Source organism: Pterocles gutturalis, unplaced genomic scaffold (genome assembly GCF_000699245.1).
Source record: "Pterocles gutturalis isolate BGI_N339 unplaced genomic scaffold, ASM69924v1 scaffold28890, whole genome shotgun sequence".
Taxonomy (NCBI): domain Eukaryota; kingdom Metazoa; phylum Chordata; class Aves; order Pterocliformes; family Pteroclidae; genus Pterocles; species Pterocles gutturalis.
The window spans coordinates 424-20370 of record NW_010146718.1 but is presented as its reverse complement, the minus strand read 5'-3'; the positions used below and the strand labels follow the sequence as shown (position 1 = coordinate 20370).

General features: G+C 51.9%; 1 protein-coding gene across 2 annotated transcripts; it reads right to left on the bottom strand.

Moving 5' to 3' along the window:
* Window positions 1-1279: 1279 nt before the first annotated feature.
* STK40 (serine/threonine kinase 40) lies at window positions 1280-14864 on the bottom strand. 2 transcript variants are annotated; one of them, XM_010085859.1, is made up of 11 exons: window positions 14752-14864; window positions 12661-12780; window positions 11623-11708; window positions 11005-11148; window positions 10306-10533; window positions 9609-9661; window positions 6673-6788; window positions 4204-4348; window positions 3694-3813; window positions 2659-2743; window positions 1280-1981 (listed from the first exon to the last, which is right to left on the bottom strand). In XM_010085859.1, the coding sequence occupies exons 2-11, from the start codon at window positions 12770-12772 to the stop codon at window positions 1763-1765; spliced, it is 1308 nt and encodes a 435-aa protein (XP_010084161.1). In that variant the 5' UTR covers window positions 12773-12780; window positions 14752-14864; the 3' UTR covers window positions 1280-1762. The 2 variants fall into 2 exon arrangements, with proteins under 2 accessions (XP_010084161.1, XP_010084159.1); XM_010085857.1 differs by lacking the exon at window positions 14752-14864 and having other exon boundaries at window positions 1493-1981; window positions 11623-11732; window positions 12661-12772.
* Window positions 14865-19947: the final 5083 nt, after the last annotated feature.

The window sequence follows — 19947 nt, the reverse complement described above, 5'->3', positions numbered from 1 at the left end:
GGCTGGGGTGCGGCGACTGCTCTAGTCCCTGTTAGTGTTCACAACTCCCTGCCTGCTGCCAGGGGCTTCGGTGAGGCCGCAGGCAGGACATAATGCCCGACAGCGCTGCAGAGGCTCTGGTCCGGCCCCGTGTCCCCAGGGCCGTCCCCATGTCCCCACAGTCGGCCACAGCCCCAGCCCAGGGCAAGAGAAGGCAACGACACGCTACAAAGAGATCTGCTCCTTGCTCCCGTCCGCACGCCCCGGGGGCAGAGCTGGCCCCCGGCCAGAGGGCAGCACCCCCAGCCGAGGCCACAGCAGCTTCCCCCGTCCCTGCTCGACCCTGTCCCTTTGCCCAGCCCAGGGGGGACACTGAGGCCGCAGGAGCCAGGGAAGGAGGCAGGCAGAGAGCTGGTGCCCAAGCGCTGCTGAGAACAGGTCCTCTGGCAAGACAGGCATCCAGTTCACAAAATGAGGCTCAGAAACAATCGTTCCTGTTCTCAGCACATCTTCCAGGGGCATCAGGTGACAAACGGGGACATCCTTCTCCCGCCTCAGCACCACACAGGGACGGCAGAGGTGGGGATGGCAAGATAAGCGAGGGAACACACACAGTGGAGACTGCAGCCAGCCCCTTCCTAACTCTAGGCAGATTATTTTGGGAAGCTTTTTCACATTATAACTCATATATTATATCTGTACCACAACTGAAGTGTGAAAATGCTAAATCAGAATTAATGCAATTTTAACTGCACCTTAGATAAGCTACTGAAAAATAAGATCAAATCATATATCCTTAGGAAACTAAAAGAATCAGTGAAAGGTGGGAAAGAGGTCAGAGGCCACGCCAGGCCAAGTCCTGCAAAACCTTTGAACTGCAGACAAGATCCGACCTTTGCAGCGGTGGCCGGCGTGTGAAAATGCTAAATCAGAATTAATGCAATTTTAACTGCACCTTAGATAAGCTACTGAAAAATAAGATCAAATCATATATCCTTAGGAAACTAAAAGAATCAGTGAAAGGTGGGAAAGAGGTCAGAGGCCACGCCAGGCCAAGTCCTGCAAAACCTTTGAACTGCAGACAAGATCCGACCTTTGCAGCGGTGGCCGGCAAGGATGACTCTCGCCGGAGGTGGTGGCCGGGCTCTCCAGGCAGCCCCTGGTCACACCGGGTAACCGGGCGGCTGCTTGTGCCGCTCACGACGGCCTCGGCGTGCTGCAGCCCACGCACGGCCACCGATGGCCAAACAGCCAGACCAGGTGGCACGGCAGGGACAGGAAAAGATTTGATGCAGATGAAGGGAAGTGGGAGGTTTCAAGAAATTCTTCCTTTCCAGAAACCCTGATAAATCTAAGCTTATTCAAACCATATGGAGCGAACACAATCAGCCGACTCTCCGTGCTGCACAGCCGCAGCTCCTGTGCCAGCAAACCGGCTTCACCCTCTGTAGTCTTCTCCTTTCCCACAACTTTGCTCGATCCAGAGAACAGCATGGTTAAAAAGACAAGAGAGGTAGATTACAGTCATGATTAAAAGCAGATTAGTCATCTAGGCTTCGATTTAAAAAACAAGATTCCAGAAGATGCCAAGAGGTTGCTGCTTCCAAAACTAGCTTTTTCCAAAGTTTTCTCCCTCCAGAGCGAGTGTGTGTCCCTGAACAGAGCTCAGAAGAATTGCTACATTATTCTCCATCACGGGACACCGGTATTGCTGTTGAGCTGTAGTAGGCGACGTGAAAGGCAGACTGCAGGATGGCGCTTGTGCTCTCGGACGCGTGGGAAGCTACTTCCGAAGATACCTCTGGGCCAGGATAGCTGCGTCCAAGGGGTTCATGGGCTGGGCGTCGTGGCCCAGGCGCCGCACCGGGGGGATGTTCCCAAACTGCCGCTTCTGGAGGAAGCTCTTGGCCTCATGCAAGGTGTTCTTCTCCTCAGCCAAGATCAGCTGCTGCCTCATGTAGTTCTCAAACTCATACTGTGAGCACTCCTCCGTCACCTTCACCTGCCAGAGAACCACTGCATCAGAGCCACAGCAACACGCAATGGTCCCACAGCCCCTCCCCAGTGGTCTTGAGCTGACCAGCTGAGGCTCAATGCAGGACCCGGACCTGCTGCCGGACACAGGGGCAGGACTGCCCACGAGCTGTCAGTGCCACCAGGAACCTCGGTGGCTCTGGGGACACAGCTCACCCCAGCCCTGCCAGACGCTCAGAGCCTGCAGCTGCCTGACCCCAGGCTCACATCCCCCAAGCCCAGTGCAGGGATTTGCCCCGGGCGCAGCAACACTGGCTGCGGCATCGCAGCAAAAGCTCCTATGCAGCTGTCCCCAGGCAGTGAGGTCACCGGCCGTCACTTCCAACACAAGAAGTTTTCTTCACTGGCAAGAAAACAGGATGTTTGTTCCTATTGCAGCACTTGCTGAGGAGCCCGAGCCAACACCACCAGCTCCTCCAGCCCTCCCCGTGCACCGGAGCTCCTGGGGTGTGCGAGGGACGCTCGCAGAGGAGCACGCTGCCCTCCAACACACCCAGGGCAGCACAGCCAGCTGGATGCCACTCCTGGTCCCGCCAGCGTGAGCCTTTCCTTCCGCTGCGCAAGGCTGCGACGGACACAGCGGCCACAGCCAGGTCCCCAAGGGACCAGGCTCGGCACGGGGGCGCGGAAACACAGCAAACCTACCTCCTGGGGGTTTTCGGGGTTAGCCACCTGGTCATCAATGTCTGGCACCACTTGCAAAGGGCCACTCAGCGAGGACATGGACTGCCTGGGGGGAGAGCACAGCGTCAGGGACCTGCAGCACGGCCCCACGTCACTCCCCCTCACCCCACACCCTGCCCAGGGCCATCCCTGGCCACCCCAGTGCAGCACAGCGCTGCCGGGATGCCACACCGGCTGCAGCTGCTAAAGGACGCTACTGCCAGTTTAACCTCCCTGGGATGAAATCACGTTATAACCCCAGAGCTGCCTTTTTTGGTTGTTTTTAAACAGGATGTGGAACTCTTAACTCTTGCATAGGTAGGAGAGAAAACAGCCGCAGCTCCAAAAATCACAGACTGCACTGCTGACTCCACAGGCAGCGCACGAACTGCGCCCAGGCACGCTGTGCGGCACAGACAGAAGGTCATGGGGCTGACGAGAGAGGCTGCGCCGAGCAAACACCACCAGGATCCAGTTCTGCTGGAGTCTGCTACTGGAATCTCATCCCAGTTGGGCTCGTGCCAGTCCCAGAGTCAGGTTTACCCTCCAAAGGCGTCCCCACCCTGCATGTGCGGTGTTCCCACCTGTAACAGCATCTCCTGCTCTTCCCTCTAGAGATGTCACGCTTGCTTTTATTTAACAGTAAAGCAGGCTTGCAGGAAGGGTCTGCATTGGGCTGCATCTGTTTGTATGTGTCAGACATTTCTGACCCTTAGACTTCTTTAAAAATCAAACCTGGGGAGCAGGAGGGGGGCAGAGCTGCAGAGGCCCCTCCCGTACCCCAGTGCTGGTTTGGGATGTGAGTGATTTACAGACCCCAGCCTCAGCCACAGTGACAAGCATTTGTACAGGCCACCCCAGCTGTACCCAGCAGCAGACATCGGTGGTCGAGACGTGGGATTTAAAGACTTTTTTGCAGTTCTCACGGATCCTCCTCTGGTGTCCCATTTGGCAGCAGTCTGCTGGCCACAGCTGCAATAACACACGCCATGTTCCCGGCTCTGCTCTCGCACATACCACGAGGCTATGATGGAGCTGAGGGAATCCAGCACTTCAGAAGCTGTCAGACGCTGCTGCGGATCCAAGACCAGCAGTTTTCGGATCAAGCACACAGTGTTTTCTGAGACCCGTCCATCCCTGGGAGAGAGAACGCCTGGTGAGCCCGAGTGCCCGAGGCGGGCAGAGGCAGCCGCAGGCAGGACGTGCTGGGAGCACAGGTCGGGACGTGCTGGCAGCACCCATCGGGGACTAGAGGAGCCACCTCTGCTCTGACCGACAGATCCAGAGTTAACCAGGGGGTCAATTCCCTGTCTCTGCAGCACGGGGCCTTTCTCACCTCTGCACAAGGTGTCCCAGCTCCGCTACTGCTTCCCTGGTGCCTACCGCACACCATCTGTATTCTCATTACTGCTGTGACCCTCAGGGGCTCTGAGTGAAGCCCCCCCAGCTCTGGCTGTCTCAGTAAGGGCCAGAGCACCACCCGCACAGGCACTAGGGAAGGGTCTCCCCTGGACAGGCTGTACTCACTCGGGGATGGTGTACTCGGCAGCCTTGATTTTGCGGAAAAGCTCCTGAGGTATGCTGTCGTAGAAGGGGAACTGGCCATAGAGCATGGTGAAGAGCACCACGCCCAACGCCCACATGTCGCTGGGTTTTCCACGGTACGGCCGTCCTGCAGGGAGCAAGGAGACAAAAGCAACAGGCGTTAGGATGCTGCTCACCTCTGCAGCCCGCCACCAGCAGTAAGGGCACTGAAGCAACTCCTGCATGTGCTCATTTGTTTCTAAGCATGAATCAAAATGCTCAAGACGACACCAGGAACCTCTTTGGAAGATGCATCCTTTGCAAATGAGCACAATGTTCACCTCCACGCAGGCATCCTCCCCTTCCCTGCAGAGCAGGGCAAGCCCTACCGAACGGCCTCGAGGTGATCCCAGAGCATCACATCAGAACAACTGCACACTGCGCTGAGCCCCCAGCTGCACCGATGCACCCCGCTGCGAGGCTGCCACAAAAGGAGAGCTTGAGGGCAAGCGAGCACAAGGCACAGGGAGGTGAGGAAGACATCCTGAGAAGAGTAAGTGCTCCATAGGCAAAGAGTCCCAAGATGAACACCAACCTCACTGCAGCTGCAGCCGAGATCTGCCGTGACGCTGCGGAGGGTGCAGGAAGGTGCCACCCCTGCACAGAGGCATTCCCAAAAGCTGCTGCAGCCCCAGCACACCCTGGGAGCCGCTCGATGGAAACGCTGCTTTAAAGCATCTTCAGTCACATGAGAAATCAGCAAACAGCAGCATACATGAGGGTCAAAAAATTAAACTCCAGCGCTGCACCACAGCATAGGAGCAAGGGAATGACTTCCTCTGACTCACCCAGTGAGTCACTGCTGCACCATTTGTTATTTGTACTAATTATTCTTTGCTTTATATGCTCAAAAAGGCACCTCTCCCTCCTCCTCCAGCTTTTCCTACGGTGACATTTCAGCAGCCACACAAGCCATCTCTGAGCAAAGAGACAGCTTCTTCTGGAGACCTAAACCAGTGATTAATCCTTCGGGCGTTTTAGCTTCCTCTCGCACAGGAGCATCAGCAATACAGACAGAGGGATGCTCAGAGTCTGAAGGTGGTGGTGAAGCCTGGAATGTCCTCAAGTAACATTTCCCTCTGTACTCGGAGGGGAGCTACAGACTGAGCCACGCCAGAACAGCGTTTTCAAGAGCACAGGATGCGGCCGCACAGACACCCGCAGGGAAGGGCTGTTTGGAGAGATGCTGGAGCAGGAGCACAGTGCGACTGCACCCGAAGGCCAGCCCAGGCAGTGCTGGGCAAGGGGCAGACCGGTGACTAAGGCTGCTCCTTGCTGGGTTTTGAACAACCTCAGCTGCCAGAAGTCAGCAAAGAGCCTGCTCAGCTCCCTGTGGTGCATGGACTACAGACAGGCCAGTCAATCCAGCACCGAGAGCCGTTAGAGGAACTGTGGGTGCTTGCAGCCGAGCTGTGCTGGCAGGGAGGGTTCAGGGCTGATGCTCAGGACAGAAGGGTGCCCGGACGAGCAGGAAGGAGCAGCTCCACGCAGCCCTCACCAGACACCAGCCACTCGAGCTCTCCAAGCGCCTGCAGAGCCGTTGGCTCATATCATCCATCTGGTGACAGGCCTCAGGATATCCTGCACAACAGGAAAGGCCTGCGAAAAACACACGTTCCACCTCCCGCCTGCCTCTGCTCCCTTCCTGGCTCAGTCCTGCCCAGGAGGGAAGCAGCCTCAGACCTGCCCGGCAGATCACGTTGGGAGCACTGAGCTACAGAGTTCATGGAAGAAAAACCTCCTGAAGCAACTAGAGAGAGGAACCACAGCTGGTCCTTAGAGTCCCATGCACTGCAAACGGTTAAAAGGTGGGAGGAAATCAGGGAAAGCTGCTCTCTAAAGGCCAGACTGCTGGAGACAAGACACAGCCCCAACAGGCTGCTAGTCTGGCCTGCTGTGATCATTCCTTTATTTTTAAGTAACTCCTCTCAGTCGGCCCCAAAGTCACCCAGAGGGTCGCTAGTTCCCTTCTGGAAGAAGCAGCAGCTGCAGCAATGGCTCCTCTTAGCGTACGGCCTGGAAAGCACTGACAGCATGGCGGGACTCGGACCGACTGCCTCCTCGGCCTGGGATCTACCTGCAGCTCAAGGGAAGCCTCAGGAACAAGATTCAGACATGGGAAACAGAACTGCAGTCGGACTTCTTTAGGAACAGGCCTGTTAATTAGCTTTGAAGTTCAGAGTAGCCTTAAGAAAGAAGTTACACTCGCTCCTTCTCTCCATGCTTTCCCAGTTGGAAAAACAGACCAAGGCTCATAATCAGACCCTAATTAAGAGGCTCTCACAGAAGGCAGGTTGCACATGGGAACAGAACTAGGTGGTTTTCCTTTATTGTCAAGAGCCACAGATAAATGAAAGGGGTGTTGAGAGTGGGGGCTGTGATCTCCCACCGACGGCTGCGGGGATTGCCTACCGCTGAGCACATCTGGGCTGATGTAGGCAGGGCTCCCTCGCTGGTCTTTCAGCAGGTCATCTTCACTGACGAGGTGCTTTCCGAGACAGAAGTTCGTTATGGTTATTCGATGAGTCCTGGGGAGAATCAGAAGGCACCAGTGAACAAAGAGCTGCATGGGCAGCACAAACAGAGGAAGTGAACCCCACGGAGGTGGCTGTGGGGCTTTTTGGGAAGCTTGAAGCATTGGGAAAAGACAGGCAGAGCTGTGAGATCAACTCCACCTGACAGGGAGGGATCCCACAGCCGTCAGCATGGCTTGCAAGACTCTTACGGGGAGTAAGAGACTCTCTGGCAGCTACGGACCCCAGCAGCAGCACCGCTCCAGGACCTGCACCTCCGTGCTTGCTGACCAGTGCAGGGTGTGAGCAGAAAGCAGATGTTTATTTTAACAGCTGATCCTCCCCTACACTTCCCAACTACCATCTCTAAAGGCATCTTCTCCACACAACATCTTCTGGAGGCTGAGGGATGACGCTCTACAGAAGGACAGCCCCGCGCCTGCCCTCCGTGCCCTTACGCCTCGCCAGCGGACGAGCTGCAGGACCTGTGACCGGCTTCAGTTCAACCACTTCTGTGTTACCCAACAGTCCCCAGCATCAGTCTGGTGGCGGTTTTACCTGATCTGCAGGACTCCACATGAAAGTACGCAGAGCAGAGAAAGTCACATCATCTAAAAAACCTGCTACGCTGAAGCACTTCAGAAAAGGTGAGATCCACAGGAACACACAACTTCTGCATTAAGGCATCCCTACTTCCCTACAGCATTGCCAGCTACCACTAATGAATTTTTCCAGGAAAAGTGATCTCATAACAAAATTACTACCACATTTAATCTTCCATCTCACTCAGATAATTTGGATTTTAACATACTACTTAAAGGATGGAACAGAAAAACAATGTCTAGAAGCTCTCTCTATTCCTGATCAGTATTGCACAACTAGAGCCTGAGAGCATGAATTAAGTCAGTCAAAATAACCAAAAAATATTTCCAGCAAATCTAACAGACAAGTGAAATAAAACTGAGTGTGGGCTGGCAATGGAGAGCTGATTATTAAGAGAGACAGACTTGTGTTTAAGAAGCGTTAGCTTCAACTGTCAGGAGGCTTCCCTGGCTGAGTAACAATCTGCAGAATTCATTAAAGATTTAAAAGACAAAGTGTTCTAAAGGACACTGAGATGTTCAGGGTTGCTTGGTTTTATTTAGTCACTGAAATTTGATCTAATCTGTAATCATCCAGCTACTGCACTGGCTAATTGGAAACCCTGTGACACTTTAATGTCCATCTGGGGGATCTTCATTAGCCCAGGGCAAAACGTGCCTGGTCAGGACTTTGCAGCGATACGTAGCTGCCTTCACTCGCCCTCCAGCAGAAAAGACCTGGCTCTTGTGTGAGCACGGCTGGAACAGAACAAACATTTCTGATCAGCCCAAATGACTGGTCCTCTCCATGGTGATCTATTCTTATGCCTCACCCACCCTTTGTATGACTCACTGCTGTAGAGGCTACAGTTTTCCTCACCAAAGCTGATGGCCTTGCTAGCAAACAGCAGAAACACAGCACCGTAATGCAAGAAAGGACTTTGGCAAGTGTGTTCCCAAAGCCTCAGATACCTCCCCTTTCCTGCCCCTCCTGCAGCTCCATCAGTGGGATGCTCCACTGCACAGCTTGCCCACAAAAAAATGGTAGCTTGGGGTGGATCCTTTAAAGCAACAACCTTTGTCTGCCTCTTCCTAGCAAGAAGGAGAATCAAAGCAGCAAGCAGGAGGTAAGAGATTGATCTTAAAGCAGTTCTAAAGGAACAACTTAAAACAACTTAGAGGTGGCCCTGAAAACCCCTATCTGCTGTGTGTGGGGGGAACCAAGCAGCTCAGCCTCAGCAGGTAAAATCTGTTTGCTTTCAGACAGCTTTAGGGATGAGCAAAAGCAAGCCGTGACCACCGCGAACCTGCACGCTTTGTACAGACTCGGAGCCTGCAGACCTAAAGCCTTCCAGTTTCGTATTCATTCCACAGAAAACCAGACAGTGTGAAAAGACAATGAATTCCACTCATTCTTACAGCTAGCGCAAAATACTTAGCCAGTAATGTAATACTGCAGGACACAGCGGAGTATCTGAACTGGAACTAGCTTGCCAACTGAAAAACTACATAACCCAAGACAACTAAAACACTCCAAGGATCCACCAAGCCAAGCGCACGCTACCACCGGCTGCCTCTCGCTGGTGCTGGCCTCGCCCCACGGATGCTGCCCGCTCTCTGGGGGGGCTGGTCCCTCCTGCTGCACAGCATCCCAGACACAGGGAGCACCCGGGCATCATAAACCGGGGTGTGCATCAAACCAGCTAACGGGAACAAGGAAGCTATTGCAAGCACAAATACAGACCAGACAGAAGAACTTTTGTTTAGGTAAGTAAATATTTTACTGCTAGCAAAAACACAGCAGTGCAACAGTCAAAGACCTAACAGTGCTGTGATTCTAGTGCAGACGGCAGCGTTGGGAATTCCTCTAGCACAATGGAAAGGGAATTATGAGAACAGAACCACTGACCAGATTAATTTATGTGTATACATATATAATAAGCATTTCTCTTTCAGGTTTCTGAATTACTACAAAATTCAGTTTTCAGAAGTTAGAATCCAAAAATAAGTGCTGATACAGGGTCACTAAGCTGGGGGAAAGTTGAACTATCTAGGCTGGGCTCAATTTTTGGACATTAACTAACAAAACTTTAAACTGGATTTGTAGTTTCGCGCAGCCTGTTTCCACTTCCCTCACCCTTCCCACACGAGAGCACTCTCAAAAAGTGCTGCCTTCAGTTGTGTTTCTAATAGAAACCTGCTTCAGGGAAGAAACAGAAGACAACTGCCAGAACAGCAGCTCTCCAGCACTTACCTTTTGTTTAGCACCATGTTTCCTAGTTTCAAGTCTCTGTGCACAATATTTTTCTGTAAAACATACAGTAGTAGAACATCAGCAAAAGCATATTTGTTACAGAAGTATGAATCTGACACTTGGGAAAAAGCACTCAGAATCTTTTGAAGTCATGTAATTTTCATTCTCAGCAATAACCGAGATCAAGGTTTCAAGTCAGGCGGCATCCTGGGTACTTTGTGCACTTCATTTTCGGTTCTGGTCAGAGGGACAGAACAAGGAAATTTGCTGCTCTGAACACACAGACCGAGTTGACTGAAACCAAGAGTCTGGAAACAGAAGCGTCCAGGGCCAGTAAGACCAATACGATGAGCATCTCCTCTGCCAGGGAGGGATGGGTGTCCCTTCTCACAGGGTAAGTCAAACATCAGCAGAATTTATTTTAGTTACAATAATTTCTAGTTCATTAATCTCAAACGTGTAGTTTGAGGTTCTCATCTCAGAAATCAATTCTTGGCATTGTGATTTAGGAAATAGCGTGAAGTGTTTTTTGTGGCTTGAAGCATGAGGTCTGATGCAGAACACTGCTACAAGTAAAGAGCTGAAACATCCCTGCTCTGCAGGCTGCCACTGCCTGCGCAAGGAAGGGTTAAAACATCTATTACACGACTGTGGGAAAACAGCCTTCCAGCACTGAAAGGGGCAACAAAGACCTTACCTTATGTAATGCTTCTACCACTCGTACCACATCATAAAATATCACTACCGTCTCCCGCTCGCTCAGTCTCTTCTCTTTAATGACATAATGCTGCAGATTGATCAGATCTGCTGTTTTGTCACTGAAATCATGAGCACAGAGACAGTCTAACACAAGACAAATGCGCTTCTTCATTTTTCTGACCATTCTGTTGGCTTCTAGATCCTCTATAATTTCACAAGCTCGGTCCTGCGGGGAGGCAAACAAACGAGCAATAGTTCAGGGAAGGTATCTGGGCACACGTACTTACGTACAGAGCACTAGAGAATAAATAACTACATGGTGACCTCAAAATAAGCAAATGCACTCAGAGTGCTTGATCTTTGCCCCCAGTTGGGATTTCAAAAAGAAGATACACAAATTAATTCGCCTGTGAAGCAGCTATCTTCCCACTTGAAGGGGACACTGCTGAGCACCTGTCCCACCTCTGAATGTTCTCACATCTCCCACATCCCGAAACCAGTTACATCCCCCTTGACTCTCCAAAGCCCCTGCCACACACTTGCTTGTCTGAGGCAGCAGCAGCGGTTAATCGCAGCGGTGTGCTGTCACTCTTCACACACAGGAACGGGGTCAGCACGAACCGTACATTAAACAAAGGCAGCTCAAGCCAACAGCAGTTACTGGCATTCCCGCAGCCTGGATGGTGACCAGCGGTACCTGAAAGAGCCCGTGATGGTGAACCACTCCTTCCTGGTTGTGGAGCAGGGAAAGGAGAGAATACTCCGTGTGCAGCAGCATCTTGCCCTGTCGCTCCTCCTGGGTTTCAATCCCCTTATCGCCCCTTTCTTCTAAGGTGAGAATCTTCAGGAAAAGGGAAAAGACCTTTATAGCTCCCAGAAAAACCCAAATGCCCCCAAACCTCTCACATTTTTGGTATTCACATGTGTTTAACAGCTGATGTAATCGCTCTGGTGTTTGCACACTTGCCACAAACCTGTTTGAACATCTGTGCAGAACGCACAGCATCAGCTTGACTAGCACAGGAAAGCTGCTCAGGTGGCTTTCTGCAAACATCCCAGGTGACTTTTCCCACTCTATCCGCCCCCACTTCAGGGACAGCAGAGCAGAGCGCTCCAGCAGCCACACAGGCCTCGTCTCAGGGCTAATCTCGACACCAGATCTATGCCTGGCAGAACTGCCCTGCCGAGGGGAAGTTCCAGCTGCCATTTCTGACAGCGCACGGTTCAGCCTACACCTCACGCTGCTGCAAGTGCTTCTGTCGTGAGAGATAAAGTTAGAGAGCCCTGAACATCTGAAGCCCTGCAGTCTGCTTACCTTGAGCTGATAGAAGTCATCTGTCCCATCCTTTCTTGCCAAACACTGAACAATACTTGGCACAGGGGAGTTACCTAAACGTGGACCTAACAACACAAAGCAAAACCAGACTTGTTTTCCTTCAAGCAGCAATGACTAATTCAGGGTTACATCAGTGTGCAAGTGTCACGCAGTTTGCATTAGTTTAAACCAAGTTCCTTTTTTGCAGGAGACTAAGTGTGTTTCCACAAGTTACAATCTAAAGGAAAAAAAAAAGGTATTGAACTCAAACCTTTTTGGACAACGTTTAATTTGTTCACTGGAGAAACATTTAAGAAAAGCCCACACGGGGCACAGCTGTTTTCAGAAATTCAGATTTCTGCATGCCTGAACCACACGGCTTTTACATTTCCCAGCAACACCCATGGCAACAGCTGTTACCACACCTCTGCAGGGACCGCTCAGGTACGCAGATTCGTCCAAATTTCAAGTTAACATACAGTCTCCACTCTTCAGTTTAGATCAATCAGCTTCCAACTGATTATCCATTGGTCTTTGACAGTTTATATAACTATTTCTGAACTAACAGCTATTCTAGCAACTCTCAGAAGGCAGCAGAGCGGTCTTGCCTTGGCACATACTGTTTATACCGACGGCTACTGCATTATTCAGTTGCCTACACGCTGGTTTGCCAGCATATTCCAGGCAAGTGGGGTTCAACACCTCCCCAGAGCTCTAACCAAAAAAAAAAGCTCTGAATGAATTTGCTCTTTAATAAAGTTTAAAAATGCAGTTTAAAAAAAAAAAGGGTAAAAGCAAAGGGCTCATGTTTATCTTACAAGCTCTGCCTGCCTCGCTGTATTGGCATTACAGATCTCCTTAGCTGGACCAGCAGAAGCTCCAAGGGCCGCTGCTCTGCTCCATCACATGAATTGCAGTCTGAGGTATGAGGCTGAATTACACATCTGCTTTGCCTCATTCTACAGTGCCTTTTATTTTCAGTTTTGCAATCAGTAGCTACCTTGGAAACCGAAGAAGAAGAAAACCCTCCCCGCTTACCTAGTATAAAGGGGCCCGCTCTCTTGGCGTTGTTTCCAGAGATCCCTGAACAAAGAGCTTTTGCCTTAGTGGACGTTTCCCCAGCTCCTCTGTCTGATGCTCGCCGCTTCATCCTTGGCTCTTGAAAGAGAAAGAAGATCACATCTGATGAGCAACTCCATTAATTTCTTATACCGTCCCTTATTTTGTGCTGAAAGGCTTTCACCTACTGATGCACTCGCGTCTCTGCCTACTTGTGTTTCTACAAAAAGCCGTGGCTCATCACTGACAGACCAGCTGGGGGCTGGAGGCTTCACGCGTTTCTGAAGGTACACACCAGCCTCGCCATTCAAAGCAACATTTCCTACAACAGTTGTTTGAGACACACAGTGGGAACAAGTCAAAATAACTAAAGCTTGTTTTACAGCAAAAACAAGTTTGCAAATTAACATGTTCCAAAAAACTCAGAAAGAAAATGCCCAAGTGATCCTTCTGTATGGTGTCTACTCCTGATCAGCCCATGGACCTTTGTGGGTTCCTTCACAGAGGACCTCCCAGCAGGCATCACAGCCTGCTGACTAACTCCAAAGGTTCAAGTTTGCTCCTCAAATGGCCAAGAATACACAAAACTGACCATACAAATGAACAAAATATGTCACCTGCTCCAGTAAGGGCATACCAGACTGAAACACGTTAGTTATGGTTGGGATTCAGGTCCTTTAACAATGATTTCTCAAAAATGTATTTTCAGTCTTAGTCCCCCCCCACCCCATACCTCCTCAGGCTCTAACCTTCTTACAGCTCCATCTATCTACATCCAGTCCAGCTGAGATACGAGCCCAACACACAAAACTCGATCCCTGCAGCCTGCACGTGCAGGTGTGATGTGTTATTTAGGTTTAACACGCTGTCACTGCCTCTAACAGACACCCCAGCGGAAGGAAGCCCCACGGTGCCCGTACGCGTGCGCCCTTGCGCTACCCCTCCATGCAAAGAACAATTTAATCTATTAAATGTGAATCTCACGCTTTGCATCCAAGTCTTTATTCAAGGTCCACACATCACTGCAATTGAGCACAAACAACTACAAGCCTAACTCACTCCTGCTTATTCAGGTGTTGGAGAAAATCTGATCTCCAACACGCATCTTCTGCTGTGTAGAAATGTAAAGGGAATTTGAGGTGGCACTGCAGAATCAAAACCTAAAGGGGTAAATAAATTCAAGCGTCTGCAACTAAAACATTTCTTCCCCAAAGAAAATTTTTTTTGAAAAGAACCAGGCCAGCCTTCACCCGCTGCGTGCTCAGCGCAGGCACAGATCAGCTCCATCAGACCCAAGTTTTGTCCCCAGTACACCTCCTCTTCACCTTTACCTCTTGGAAAATAATTTCAAAGACTTTCCCAAATACCTACACGTTAAATGCTCGTGCTCTAACATTTCAGAGTTGTTGGGGTTTTTTTGAGGGAGGAAGGGGAGCAGAGGAACTAGGCACACATCCATTTTCTTACTCTGAGCAAGTCAAAACCAAGCCCGAGTAGTCTTCCCTAAGAGGTTACTGCAGCAGACTGGGAAAATATTTTTGCGTTGTACTGATTTGTTTTAAAAAAGTCTCAGCGTTTCGCCACGCAAGAGGCTGATAAATCACCACACTTTGAATGAAATTCACCCTCTGGCAGTTCCACCCTTTCTGTGGACACAAGCATGATCTCATCGCGTTAATTCATCCAGCAGTACCTGTCACGGATAGGAGATAGCCAGAGAGATAAGGGAGCAGCCTCACATCCCTGCGCTGCCGGCTGCCGCCAGCTCCTCACACCTCCCACGGAGGGAGTGCTACCAGCTCCAGCAAACTGATCAGGACAAAATCTTGAGCTCCATGTGCTCCTGGCTCTGCTCATTCTGCAACCCTGACATAATGCTGGATTGTGCTTTACAAAATTCTCCACTCCTTGCAACATCACCATCCCTGCTGGAAACGTATGAGTAAGATTTCCAGTGGAGAAACCCCACTGCTCAGAAACTCTGAGACAAGGGCCGTTGTGCAATCCGAGCTGGATAGGGATCGCTGGTGCAAACGGCGTTATCGTAAACAAAATAATCGGAGGACTCACGTAGTTCAGCATCAACTGTATCTTTACTCTTCTTCCAAACTAGGTTTTCCAACGTCTCAGGAAACAGGAGTCATCACCTTGGAGAAGGCTGGATGGTCGAAAGGTCGAGGACTCTGTAATGCAAAACGAGATACACTTGATGCTGCGGTTCTGGATTATTCTTGATTACGATAACGTGGTATGCACCAAACTTCTGCGGCTTGAAACCTCTGTGTTTGCTTTGGCTTAGGAAAGGCCTGAAGCTCCTGGTGTCACATGAGAATAAAAGGACTCGCTAATTCAACTCAAATTCAGCGCTGCTTAATGGTTCATCTGGTCCTTCCAACAGGAGGGATTTGGGATTTAAACCAGACACTCTAGAACTGAATCTGTGTCACCTCTACCAAGTGCTGCAAGTTTAGCCCTCAGACATCGCACGTTACGCATTTGTTGATCCAAGCTGCTTCGCTGTACCAGCACCCAGGTAGATCAGCTGAAAAACGCACAAGGAACATTTGGGACACGGGAACCAAGCTCCCAGCACCACCCGAAGCACAACACAGCACCGTGACCCGGTCGACCGCTAAAGATCTGAATTGAAGCAGGGAAGCTGTTCATACTCTGACGAACAACGTTCAGCAGGCAGACCGTGCCGATGGCGCACAGGCAGCCTGCACACCCGCCGGCACTTTCGGTATGAGTCGTCCCCACGTCGAGAGCGAGCGGAGGTGTCCCAGCCCTGCCGCTGCTCAAAGGACATTCACTGACTTAAATATCACAGCTCCAGCACAGAGAAAAACACCAACACAAGCAAGCGCTCGGCTCTTCCAGACAATCCCGCACCGCTCACGGCCCCGTCTGCCCCGTCTCTCCGCTGGGTTCCTGCCGCAGCACGAGGCAGCGAGGGCAGAGAGCCCCACAAACACCTCGGGTTCACCCGGGAGCACTTCAGGTTCCTCCGAGACTGGAATGAAGGAGGTCAGATGGAAGGAAGGTCCCAGAGGAAACTGGGGAGGGTGCTGTGAGGAAGCGGGAAGATTGTTCCCTTTTCTGCAGGTTGTGTAACCCGATCAGAGCGAGGAAATGGGTCAGAAGGGCATGGGCTTCCTGCTGGGAGCCTCCTCCAGAATGAGCGGCCACCCACTAGGGACAGGGCTAAGAGCAGTCTTCTGAGACTGGGTTTAAGGAAAATCTTAACACAAAACAGCAATGCAGGAGGGTCCCCCTCCCTGCGGAGCCAGCGGGTGTTTTCTGCCTGCAAAGTCATCTAATCCCGGCTTGAGCTGGGCTGACAATGCTCTGGTTTCAAGGGGCTCCACCGCCAGCAGCACTCCCAGCAGGAGGCTGGTACGGCTCAGACAGCAGCAGCTGAACCATGTCCCGGCAGAACAAGCTTTAAATAAGTTTTAGACAGAAGCCACAATAAACTGGGCATCGTAAGACGACTCCACAGCTGTAAGTGGAAACATGAGGCTGCAGCAGCCCTGAGCGCTCAGATCCAGAGCGTGAGGTGGGGGTCCCGTCCCACCAGCAGCATGCTAAGGCATCTGCCAGCCCACCCCCCGGTCCCCAGCCACAGGAGCCCCCAGCCCCGCAGAGGGACACCGGCAGCATCGCCGCTCCAGCGCATAGCGCCTTCCAAGAGAAAACCGCTGCGAGGGTCTCCTCCTCGCACACAGCGAGCAGAGGGCACGCAAGCAGTGAGTGAGTCCCACACAGGAGCTGGTGATGCTGCAGCACAGCTGAGATTGAAAATAGCCCCAAGCTGAGAATTTAGAATGTTTCCATGAGAGGCGGTGAGCCTCGTAAGGGCAATGAGCTTCCCCCGGCCCCTGCAGCAACGCTTCTGTCTGCAGGCACCCCACAGACAGCTGGGACTTTCCAATTCTGAAGACTGAAAAAAAAAAATCATTTTAACATCAGCAAGAGCAGTCTCAAGAGAGAGGATCCAACATTTCTGCAAAGAACCAGAAAAAAACGCGCTTATCCCTTAAAACACGGCATCCTAGGGACAGGACTGTTAGACACTGACGTGGTGGGTTCACTGCACCCTCCCCCAAAAACCAAACTGTACAAACCGAACCAACCACCCCCGCTCCCTGTCCCACCATCTGTAACAAAAACGGTCCCACACAGACAATGAAGTTACAAATCCAGCACAAAAATTAATTAACCATTTTAATGCGATGCATGCAATATATCAAACCTCTTACTGGAGAAGCGTCTAAAGCTCCTTACTGAGCTAGCTGTGACTCTAATAGAACTATTAATCAAATAATTTGGCGATGTGATGTATTTTAATTAGGTAGCTTAAGGAAATTGTCTAATCCCCGAATTACTGCATGATGTCCCAGTGCCCAGCATAACAAAGAAAAACAAGAGAGGAGGAAGCTGCCCTTTTCATCCCGGATTAAAGCACAGGCGGGTCCTGCAGTCCAGCAGCGGCAGCTCCAATAGCGGGAGCAGGGAAAAAAAAAAAAAAAAAAGGACCTTTGGGGCATTAACAGGATTACCCAGCAGCACAGAACTAGTTAAGACACTGGAGCAGCTGATACAACCTCCTGTTGCTTTATCTTGCAGCAAGGGGACAGAAGGAGTTAGCGGGTACTGACACTTTCTGGAGTGATGACCAGCAGCCCAAAGGCATCCAGCCCCATCCCTACAACCCAGCCGAGCTCTGCAGGTACGGCAGCGGGGTGAGCTGCCGGCTGGGAACCGGGAGCAGATGACGGAGCCCACCAGCAGCTGCTGGAAGCTCAGGGCTCCCGAGGACAAGCTCCTTCTGCAAGGAGACAACCACGGAAGGAGACCTGCCTCTGGGAGTCCAGGAGCTGCCCCAGGCACCCGAAGGAGCCGCGGCTGCTCCCGCTCGCCCCAACGCCAGCACCCCAAACCCACGTGTGGCTCCTGACCTGGAAACGCTGCAGGTGGCAACGCGAGCGGGCTGCACGGGAGTCGCTGCCAGGCTGGGCTCGGGCGTGCGCGCAGGACAGATGAATCACCGCTCCCTGCGGGCTTCCTCACCGCGCTCGAAACCTCTGCGGCACAGAGGCGGCACCGCAGCCGGGCACTCAGCTGCCCGGGGAGCACGGTGCTGCTCTGTACTCCTGAATTATCCACCTCCCACCCGACGGGAGAAGACCTGCCACCCAGCGCAGCAGCGTTTCTGCCCAGATTTCTCTTCTGGGAAACAAATGCTGCAGAATTTGGGATGGAGCTGGAGACCTGGTCCAGAGGGTTTTGTCCCTGTCCTCTCTGCTTTCAGCCAGAACAGACCTCAGCTGTTGCAAAAATTGAGATTAAAAAAAATGATTCATATGAGCAGTAACAGGCTGCACCTTTTACCACTGAAATAACACCCTGGGCAGTATTTATCAGTGATGAATAATCAGAGTTCACATTTAAGCCTGGCACATGGCAAACTCTAGCTCACGAGAGACAATGTTGGACATGACCTGAAAACCTACATGAACACTAACACTAAACGAGTAAAACCCTGAGCATGGTCCAGCTTCCCAGCACAGGAACACACAGGTCAGTGTGGCTGCAAGAAGCAGCAGCAATCCCGGAGCGTTGCCACACACCTTCCCGGGCAAACCCAGCTGGGGACGGCTCACCCCGAGTCATCAGCATCATTCATCCCAGGGATGGAGGCTCGATTGCCATTCGAAAAGCTGCCCTGGGAACGGGCGGAGCTGGGATCAGGCAGCCCTGCGGAGGAGTTGCTGGCTGGAGGATTGCAGGGAAGGTTTGCAGGGCAGATCCCAGGCGTGCAGGAAGGAGGAGCTGCACTGCCGGAGCCGGCTCCCTCCCTCGGCAAAGCACGGTGGTAGGTGCACGATACAGGCACACTAACTTTACCAAAGGCTTTGGAAGTTTAACCGTTCTGTAAGAGAAGTAATAGTAATAAAAAACAAGCCCTCAGATGACTCAGAGCCACCAGCGCAACCCATGTCCCGCTGCGCGAGTCCTTCCGGGAAGGGAAGCCTTCTCCAGAAACGGAGGAGCCCTGACTCAGAGGTTTCTTGGAAACGTGTGAAGACTCATTCAAGCTTCTTCCCTAAGCAACAAGTTCACTCAAAACCAGACGCAGAGTTTCTCTGACCAAAGGAGAAGGAAGAATCCCGAGGTGTCGGAGCAGCCTGGGGGGTTGTTGGAAGGCACCTGGCAAAGTGTGAACCCACTGAGCTTCGCAAGCTGGGAGACACGAACCCCCCCAGCAGCCCCCGCTGAACCGAGCCCCTAGAAAACCTCCTTCCTCAGCCCAGCCTGCCCGTTAGTGTAACCCCAGGGACGGGAGCAAGGCACAGCCGGCACCTGAGAGGCCGTGGTGCCAAAAGGGACCCCCCCACCCACCTCTCCTACATCCCACCTCCAGCTGCGACAGATCTCCCACCTCTCAGGGACAAAGGCAGCTCCCACAGGCCAAGTCACACATCAGGGAAAGCAAATTCCTTCCCGGCCCCCCCTCGGCAGCTGGGGAAACTCTGAAGCACAGGATTCCAGCAACGTAATTACAGTGGAAGTAAGCAACAAGCTGGGCTTTCTTTAAACCCTCCTGATGCATCACCACACCGATAGCCTCGGACTCATCGCTGGGAGTTCCCTGTTCAGTTACATAAACACCAACTTCAGCTTAACCCCTTCACGCCAAAGCACAGGCCACATCCACCAGGAAAAATCCCCGCTCCAGCCCAACATCTCAAGAGCAGGGGCACCCACGGCAGGGCACGGCGCAGGAGGAGAGCCTGGAAACCCACCTGCAGCACCCTGACAGCACCCGTGGCCACGCCGCTCCCCCAGCACAGAGCCCAGGGCACCAGGTCCCAGCCTTGGGCTGCTCCCGTGAAGCCAGGCGGTCACGGCCTTTAAAATCCCCATCAGGTGAGATGTCTATCATATGACGAGATTTTATTTTTTGTTTATAGGCTGTGTTTCTATGTACACTTAATGTTCCATAAATCCACGGCAGCAGGACTTTCCTCATGCGCACAGAGATTACTGCATGACTCACACACGTGCTGACACTTTCCTTACAGCGAGGTGTGGTTGCTGTACTCATCTAGCCCGAACTAGACAGAAATACATTTAAGTTATCCACATGTGCTGCCATGCCAACGTTACTATCGTTTGCAGAGTGAGAGCACACTGACAGACACCAGAACCCCACAAACACCTGACTAACCCAAAGAGACTGGTTCACACCGAAGATTACAA